The 9,977-nt window shown below is 30.0% G+C and overlaps 1 protein-coding gene across 1 annotated transcript; it reads right to left on the bottom strand.

The window, feature by feature from the left end:
- Positions 1-3,078: 3,078 nt before the first annotated feature.
- On the bottom strand, positions 3,079-9,309 carry LOC119676779. Its single transcript, XM_038088038.1, has 12 exons — positions 9,202-9,309; positions 9,042-9,141; positions 8,538-8,784; positions 8,344-8,460; positions 7,803-8,253; positions 7,158-7,741; positions 5,190-5,331; positions 4,945-5,056; positions 4,622-4,868; positions 4,445-4,561; positions 3,888-4,335; positions 3,079-3,821 (listed from the first exon to the last, which is right to left on the bottom strand). The coding sequence occupies exons 1-12, from the start codon at positions 9,307-9,309 to the stop codon at positions 3,237-3,239; spliced, it is 3,258 nt and encodes a 1,085-aa protein (XP_037943966.1). The 3' UTR covers positions 3,079-3,236.
- Positions 9,310-9,977: the final 668 nt, after the last annotated feature.

Genomic DNA, 9,977 nt, shown 5'->3' with positions numbered 1-9,977 from the left:
AATAAATAATAATAAATATCTTAATTAATTTAATTACGAACCTCTCTCAATTGTGACTGCGATAAGAAACGCTTTATGTTGATGATTTGTAATTGCTTGTTTACATTCGCAATTTTTGATATAAACATTTTAAGTTTTTAATTTATTTTTTTTACTAAAAGCAATTTTATATATATACAAAATATTTTATTAAATTATTAATTTTTCTTCCATGCTCACTGACACGACTGGTCCGGTGTAACGCTGTTATTAAACTGATATGCTGACGATGCACTTCAATATATTACCATTTCCCGACTAATAGAGATAAGGGAAATTTTTCACAGAGTTCGGTATTCTATTTATAAAGTCACTAATTGCTTTATTGCTTTTGTTGAGAACCAAATATATACGTAACACCAGCTGATCAGATTATTAATTTATTTTAAGTACCAAAATCTACATTGGGAGTATAGTGATATTATAATATTAGAGAAGTGATAGTACTAAAAAATAAGTAAAAGGTCTTCAAGAATGTTAAAGTCCTAGAGAATAGATTTGACATGGCAATGCAACAAATTTAAAGCAGAATAGTTAATGACTTTTTGAGAAAAATGAATACCCGTTCTATTATATATAAAATATTCCATAATATACATATAGGTAGATACACGAAAAATGTATTTTATAAAGAAAATCGCACTCCATTTTACATATACTTCCATTATATGCATATCTATAATACTTGAAAAAATCTCAGACCTTTCTCTATTCAAACTTGAAATTCAATTTTTTTTTTTTGTAATATCATTACCAGCTGGTACACGACACCCGATAAGTACAATGTCATGTGGTAGTTGACATAATGTTCCTGACATAATCGGATGTAGACGTAAACCATCCTTAATGCAAGCAAGTAAGATAAGTTATTTATATTATCTATAGTAAGTCGGAAATATTTCTCTGGTAATATATTTTTGACTTTCTCAAAGAGTTTCTTTTATTTTTGCTAAAGATGAACTTGTCTGTATCGATATGATAGTTATCAATATCAAAATTAGTAATATCAACTCAAAATTTTGTTTTAAAAATCCCCTTAAATATGTCTTAATCCTGATTTTTTTTTTATTTTATCTATTTAATTACAGCAATTACTTTTACTATATGAACTGGCCTTTTTTTAAATTTTCTACATATTTCGTCTTTCTAGAAACTCATCATTTACATCATGCATAGTCGTCAAATAAGGCCGTACATTTCTCTGCTTTGTCGTTATTACAGTTGCTTTCTTCGACTGTGGTCCATACCAAATGTTGTTATTGTTTTATAATAAATTTTAAATGAAAATAAATTATTAATTTAATATTGTTAAAAATTCTAAATCGAATTTTTTTCGATATGCATATAAGCGTTTTTTTTTCACCTGTACTCCAATTGCTGTACAGTACAGCACATATATAATGTATTACTAATGTAATTAATATATTAATTAAATTATTATTAATATATAATTTTTGGGTAAAGAAATTTACTGCTGTTCGTTGTTGTTGGAAGTTCAAAACAAAAATGCTAATAATTTATATGACATCAATAAAAGCTTTCTCGCTCTCATACAGACAAATGCTAATTTTATTAAATTATTTGCGGGTATTTTATTTAATAACAGAGCTCAATCAATTATTTTTAAGTGGCAACTGTTAATATATATTCACGCATAATATTTATATGAAAAGCTTCAAAAATAAATTTCAGTTTTTATTCAAAAGACAAATACTGTAATATATAAATATCGTAAAACATTATAAGTAAAATAATAAGATAAAAATTGAATATTATTGTTTCAGAGAAATGCAAAGAAACCATAAAAAAATATTTAATTTAATTTTTCATTGTTTTTGTTTCATGTTGCATTTTGTTTTGATCTCTCTTCGTTAACATAAAATTCTCACACATGAATGCTAAAGCTTGCAGACAAGTAATATTCGTCAAGGCCGCTTTTATATGTAAAGTTATTCTGTTAAATATCATTTGAACATAACAGTGAACTGTTATGCCTCAGTTTCATTACTTATAATAAATAAATAATAAATAATTAACAAATAAATAATAAATAAATAATAAATACACAATAAATACATAATAAATAAATAATATATACATAATAAATAAATAATAAATAAATAATTATATAATAAATAAATAATGAATAAAAAATTAATTATTATTATTGGTTTTATAAATGTTTTTCACATATTTTATTATATATGTGTTTCTATATAATTATATATATGTGTTTTTTTATAAGTACATATAAAAAGAGATTGAGTAATATGGATGCTATTTTTTTCACGAACGTTAAACATATTTATAATAAAATTTCATCAGTGTCAATATTTTTAAATAAACTATTTTTATTAATATTAAATTTTTTATGAATAAATATGGTATCATGGTTAAATGTTAAGACTGGATATCATTTTGGTTAACTTCTATAGCTAAGAAATTGCTGTTACCTTAGTTGATGTTAGACTACGCTTAATACTATAGTTCAAGACAGTTAAGCCATTCAACTTAAACATAAAGATACTTAGTCGTAAACTTTTATAACCTTTGAGGTGTAGTCACTTTTAGGAGTAGAATTTGTTGAGTGGCGTCGGGACGTAGATACGGCTGATTTTGAAGTCGTTACGTATAAATGGGACAATCCCCACCTATACGCCATTATATCGTCCATCTGTTTGGCTGCTCTAATGCACACAAAAGACAGTTAGGTTCTAAAGACAGTTAGGTTTTTCCGCTTAATCGCGATGACAACCATTTAAATTTCACTCATACCCAAATCTATACGTATTCCTAAATAATCGCTATCCCTCTCATAACACCATTACCAATCCACATTCAAACCCATATATACGTCTTTGAGATCTCTTTAATGTTATCTGTTTTACAGAACCTTTCGTGCTACAACAACAACAACATAGTTTTGACCAATTATGTATATGCATAAGTAAATAATTATATATGTGTAAGTGTTTGTGTGTACTTTTTACTTTTTTTAATTGAATATTTTTAAGTTAAGTGTAGCTTTTAATATTTTTAATAGGTTTACTCATGATAGAAAGTTTTCGAATCAATGCTTTTATTCGCATTGTCTTTTGTTTTTAATTAAACTACACCTTAGTTCGATTTAAATTTTGCGTTATTTTTATTGTTGTTTTTATTTGACATTAGATCAGCTCAGCCTCTTCCAATCTCACTTATTCTTTTCTTTCCTCAAATTTAAAATTCAACGGCTTATTTGGGACTACAATCATTTTCTGCTTAAACAAATTTTCTATTGGATGATTAAATTCAATAATAAAATTCCGCACCAGACGTGCAATTGTGATCTCCATTTCTAACTCAACCACACGACGTCCAGCACAACTACGAGGACCAAAACCAAAAGGCAAATACATAAAAGGCCTAACTATATCACCAGCGTACTTATTGTTGAGATCATTACGTAGCCAACGTTCCGGTATGTATTCCTTAGCACGTGGTACATAATCCTCATCACGCATTTGTGCATTTCCAGCAGTGGTAATATCATTACCAGCCGGTACACGGTACCCACTAAGTACAACGTCATGTGGTAATTGACGCATTGTACCTGGTAAAATCGGATGTAGACGTAGACCCTCTTTGATGCAAGCACGTAAGTAAGGTAAGTTGCTCATATTATCTATTGTTAAACGGGAATGCTTTTCTGGTAATATCGTCTTCATTTCTTCATAGAGTTTCTCCTGTTTTTGTGGATTTTTTGCAAGAACTGCCAGTATGCCAGCTAAAGCTGAACTTGTCTGTAGAGTAAAAATTTTTTGTTTTCCAAATTTTAATATTACGAATATATAAGAATAAGAACTTACAGTATCAACACCTGCAAATAACATATCCAGCGCCATTGTTACAGCAATTTTTTTATCTTCTTGTGCTAACTTTTCCAACACACTTTTCTCTCTATTCAATTCTGTTGCTGATCGATTGGTTTTGTCCTTTTCTATTTTTTCTAGAGCTAATTCTATATATTTATTGCAATCATCAAGTATTGCATCTAAAACCTTCATCATTTTATAAAAGCCAGGTGTCTTAAGTATCTTCCAGAATGGTACACCCTCTAACAGAACTACCATATCGAAAACGCTACGTAAGTTACTTATAATTGCTTTGGAATCTCCCTCTAATCCATCTCGATTTATAAGACCCAATCTAGTATTGAGTGCCACTGCAGCTACTGATTCCAGTGCCAAGCGATTTATTTCTTCCTCGAAACTGTCGGGCATTTCAAGCGTTTTTGGGTTACGTATTTTGCGAATTCTATAATTTCAAACAAATAAATAAAATAAAGTAAAATATAAAATTATTTCTATATAAATTTGTACTATCTACGTTAATGAATCTTTTTTAGACTTTTTAAATATTTTACCTTTCTAGAAATTCATCATTTACATCAAGCATTGTCGTCAAATAGGGCCGCACATTTCTTGGCTGCATAAGCACTGGATTCGCCACCTTACGTACGTTATACCATTTCTCTCCAGAACTGAAAAATATTTTACAATATTAAAATAGATCGCAATTCAATAATTTGAAATTTACACACCTTGCCAGTAAACCGTCAACGCCTTGAAAGTATTTAGCTCTATGCACTTTTCGATGATAGACAAATGTATCAAAACAGCGACGTACTGGCCATTGACCCTCATTCCGGAATATAACTGAATAGTCATCTGGATTAGACGTCACGTAGAAATCTCTGTTACCAAATAAACCTGGCATGCGAAATAATTGTCCATATTTCTTACCATACACAATCAACATGTCAGTTATCGGCTTATTATGTAAAACTCCTGAAAAATTGATAAAAGCAAGTTTCAAAATACTATTTTTATTGGAATTTTATTGTTTATTTATTTATTTGCATACCACCGGGAAGAATATTACGTACGAGCTCAAATGTACTTGGGCCCGGTATTTCTTCAGATGGGCGTGCGCTGTTAAAATCAAATTCTGCGGCAGTTGTAGTTTCTCTCTTATTCTGTTAGAGAGTAATTATATTTTATTATTATTATAATAACTTTTAAAATAAATATAATTTATTATTAATTCAATTTAATTATATTGATGACTGTTTATTTAAAATATTTTATGTGTTATTTATATATTTTAACCTGCAGTTCAGAGGCCGTGCAATATTTTTGGCCTACGACTTCGCGGAAACATTTCGTATACCGAAAGCACCTTAAACCGTTCGAGAGCATTTTGCAAACTGAACTGATGGAATTTGCAATGTTAACAGGTTTTTCAGTTGAACTTTTTATAATATCAATAAAAGTTCTCTTGGTCTCTCACGTATGTTAATTGTATTAAAATTACTTTCTCATTGTATCGTACCATAGACCACACTCGCAAAATGCAACTCCACTGTTATTGTGCTGCTATTAACAGTATTATTCTTCTTGACTGTTTTTGGATTCCATATATTTTAACAGTAAAGTCTAACAGTGCCAAGATCTACTGGAATGAAGTTTTCACAATGCTGTGGAAATCTTCTCCATTCATTCCTAAGAGGTGGCTTTCGATGCTTCCACCTACTGTCAAAAAAAAAAAAGGTGCCAAGATCTCTGGACACCAAGAGAACTTTTTCTAATATTTTCAATAAAGCTAGTGACCTGGTTTTGAAATAGAAAAGGTCTTGCTTTATCCATTTTTCAATATTGTGCACCTATTATATTGGAGTCCAAGCTATGTGGCCATAACGAATTATAGAAGAGAGTAATCGAATAAAAAGTAGAGGTGGTTTAGAAATACACATGACAATGGTTTGAGCACAGATGAGCACAATGGAACCATGCCTATATCTTATCAAACATATTTTCAAATTAAACCATCAGGGCATACGTTGTGTAGAAATACTGGAAGAAAAACAATTAATGTTGAACTTACATCAGTCATATAGCATAGAATAGAATAGATATTGACACAGTGGTAGAGGATCTATACTACATGCGAAATTATTGGAATAAAAATGAAGAAGAAGTAGAAATGTAATACAAAGAAATAAAGTCTGGTGGTAGTATAAGCAATTTGCCGTCAAGGAACAACGTCAGAAACGTGAAGAAGAATGATCAATGTTGAATTAAGGATAGCACAGGATATGTAGAACGACATCAGTCGTATAGTTTACACGCGAAGTTATTAAGAGAAGTAGTTATTACGTAAAGAGCTAACGACATCAAACTTACAGTCCTACATAATATGTTGAGTTACAGCAGTCATATAGCTTTCAATAACGTGAGATTGAAGTTATTGGATTATGGAAAAAAAGAAGTAGAAAAAGGGGAAGTAAAAGGTATGTAAAACAATAGAATACTGTCTGGTAGCAATAATATAACTGAGAGATATTAAGATTATACAAGAATGTATAAAATCTTGATAGCCACAAAAAGGGAACCCTCACTTTGACCAAATACATAAACTTGATGGTACAGTTCACAAAATATCAAAGCAAATGATCAATCTAACGTGAAGAGACTAAAGTAGTCTGAAAGCAATTGTGCTTGAAAAACAATACTGGAGAACACAAAATAGAGATTGTGGTGAATTGGGTTTTGTGTACAAAAGGTAGAGATTGGAATCAGGAAGTTTAGTAACGATAATAATAAAATTTTTTTATGAGTCTTTTCATTCAAAAAGCTTTCAGAATTGCAACATTGGTGAGTTTTTACTTTAGAGTGAAGTTAGATAAAGAATTGCCTAAATAAGTTTAAGAACGGATGCATGAAAGCATAGTAGGTAAAGGTATTATAGTAGATATTATCCATTAAAAATTATCCATTAAAAATGCATATAGAGGATATCTATATTTCACTAAAACGACTATTAATTTATTTATTTTAGTTCGATTTCTATATATTTGAAATACAGTAGTTTGTAGCGAAACTTTAAACATTTCTTAATTTTATGTCTTATCTATTATAATAAGTGAATATAATAATATTATATTTTTATAACATTATAAAATATTTTTTATTAATGTTTTAATATTTTAATTAATTGAAAAATAATATAATAAATGGAATATATAACATTTGCATTAACATCATTGTTAACATTACATCACATAATAACATATTCATTAATTGTTTCTTTCTTCAAATTTAAATTTCAATGGTATATTAGGAACCATAATGAATTTTTGCCTGAAGGCATTTTCTATAGGATAATTGAATTCAATATTGAAATTCCGCACCAAATGTGCAATTGAGATTTCAAGTTCCATGTCGACTATGCGCTTTCCTACACAACTGCGAGGCCCATAACCAAAGGGTAAATACATAAACGAATTAGCTGTATCTCCAGCATACTTAGCAGCCTGCTCATCTCGCAACCAACGTTCCGGTATGAATTCTTTAGCATGTGGCACATATTCTTCATCACACATTTGTAAATTTCCTACTGTGACCACATCTACACCGGCTGGTATACGATAACCACTTAATACGATCTCGTAAGGAGTTTCGCGCAGCGTACCTGGTCCTATAGGATATAGACGCATAGCTTCCTTAATGCAGGCGCGTAAATAAGGCAGATTATTCATTTTCTCGATTGTCAGTTTAGAACTCTTCTCCGGTAATATCTGTTTTATCTCTGCCAATAGTTTAGCTTGTTTTTCTGGATTCTTACCAATGCAAATCAATATACTAGTTATTGTGGTGCTTGTCTTCAAATATAAATAATTTAAATCAGATTTAAAAAAATATATGTATTTCTTCTATACTTACTGTATCCACACCAGCTAACATCATATCTAACGCCATGACTACAGCAATTTTTTTGTCTTTCTTTGCTAATTTCTCCAAAACACTCTTCTCTTTACCAGCTTCTGTTGTCAGTTTTCCACTTTCATCGTGTTCAATCCTGCTTAGTGCTTCACTGATATATTTATTACAGATGTCCAGCATTGTATCCAGTGACTTCATCATTTTTTTATATTGTGGTGTTTTGATATATCGCCAGATTGGTGGTTGTATTTCCAAATCATAGGCCAACTCAAACACGCTTCGTATTGTCTCTATAATAGTTTTCGATTCTGCAGTATGACGATTCTTATGAATGAGACCCAATTGTGTGTTCATAGCCACAGCAGCGACTGATTCTAGTGTCAACCGATTGATATCATCCTCAAAGTCATCAGGCATTTCCTGTGTGCTAGGATCGCGTATAGTACGTATTCTGCAAGTTTGTTTGTTTTTTTAAATAAATAAATAAAAAATAATTTATTTATTAAAAGTAAATTTTAAATATTTTTTTTTAAACACTAACCTCTCCAAAAATTCATAGTTAACATCGAGCAACGTGTTAAAGTAGAGTTTGGCATTCTTTGGTTGCATGAGTATTGGATTCACTACAGTACGTACTTTAGCCCACTGTTCACCAGAACTTGAAATATAATAAAATATTTTAAATATTTTATATATTATAAAAATATTATGTTATAATTAGAGCAGTCTACTAACGATGTTGTTAATCCTTCTACGTCCTCAAAGAATTCTGGTCTATGCACTTTTCGATGATGTTCTATACAACTGAAACCTCTACGTATAGGCCACTTGCCTTCATTACGAAACAATACAGGATAGTCTTTGGGATTAAGTGTTGCGTAGGTAGTATTATTCCCAAACAATCCTGGTATTCGATATAAATTACCATATTTTTTGGACAGAATTAAAATCATATCGTTTAAGCCTTTTTTGTAGAAGAGACCTATAGATGGAAGAAAAATGATAGAAGTGAATTAATTTAAAATAAAGTAAGGTTAATTGTTCCTTGGGTTAAGCTATCTATGGTAAGCATCCAGTGCGTCTTCATGTGGCGGATAAGAGAATGCTTTCCAGAGATGGATGGCAAGAAGAAAATTAATTATATGCAACAATATCAACTATATAAATTTTATGATGACATCGTTATATAGTTCGTATACATAAATTAACGAAATTTCTTAAAATAGTTGTAACTCTTACCTCCTGGTAAAAATCCACGTACAAACTCCAGTTTGCTGGGACCCGGTACTTCTTCACTTGGTCGTGCATTTTTTAAATTGAATTCTGTAGGCTTGCTTTCCTATTAATTTTCATACAATATCTTCATATTTTTCTTTGTAAATTGAATTTAAAATTTTACATTCAATTCAGCTTGAGTTCCATAATTTTTACATCCAATTTGTGTTACAATCCATGGAGATCCGATATTACTGAAACGCAGACTACGTTTTACTTGCTTCGACAACATTTTGCGTACTGAACTCCGGGTCTCTCATGGTTGATTCAATTGTAAAATATTTCTGTTTAACTGATAATTTCTTTGTTTGTATGTTTTTCAGATAACAGAGGCGTGGGGACAATGGTTAGTCTTTAAATGTTAGGGGATTTAAAAAGCATTTACCTAAGAACTTATTCTTAAACTATAAGGGAACATATTTGTTTGCTTTTAGGAAAGGATGAAGATATGTCTTGTAAAGGGTTAAAGGTTTATTATAAATTTTTCTGTTTCAAGGCTTTTAAGTTACAAGTGTAGTTACAGTATTTTGCATTTTTCCAAAGATATATCTTTGCATATAGGTTGGATTTTTATGTTATTAGTGTATACCTTAATAATTCGTATATTTTAAAAGACTTGTCTTCGCGATGTAGGTTTATTGAGCATTTATTTTATTAGTTGAATTAGTAGTTAATTTTTCAACAATTTAATTTTTCAGTAATTGTTTTGCTCTAAAAGGGTTAACATTATTCATTCATTTGCATTTGAAAGGCATGAAATTAAAATAAACATTTATTAAATTTATTTTTAAGTCAATTAAAATGAGATTAGATTACCTTTTGAGGTGCTATCAATAAAACTGTCGATACTCACTTACGTATAAGATCTTGGTGACTCATTCACATAACATTTATTTCAGT

The sequence above is a fragment of the Teleopsis dalmanni genome, chromosome 2, assembly GCF_002237135.1.
Source record: "Teleopsis dalmanni isolate 2A chromosome 2, ASM223713v2, whole genome shotgun sequence".
In the NCBI taxonomy this organism is placed as follows: domain Eukaryota; kingdom Metazoa; phylum Arthropoda; class Insecta; order Diptera; family Diopsidae; genus Teleopsis; species Teleopsis dalmanni.
Note: the sequence above shows the minus strand (reverse complement) of the source record. Positions and strands in the feature narration are given on the sequence as shown.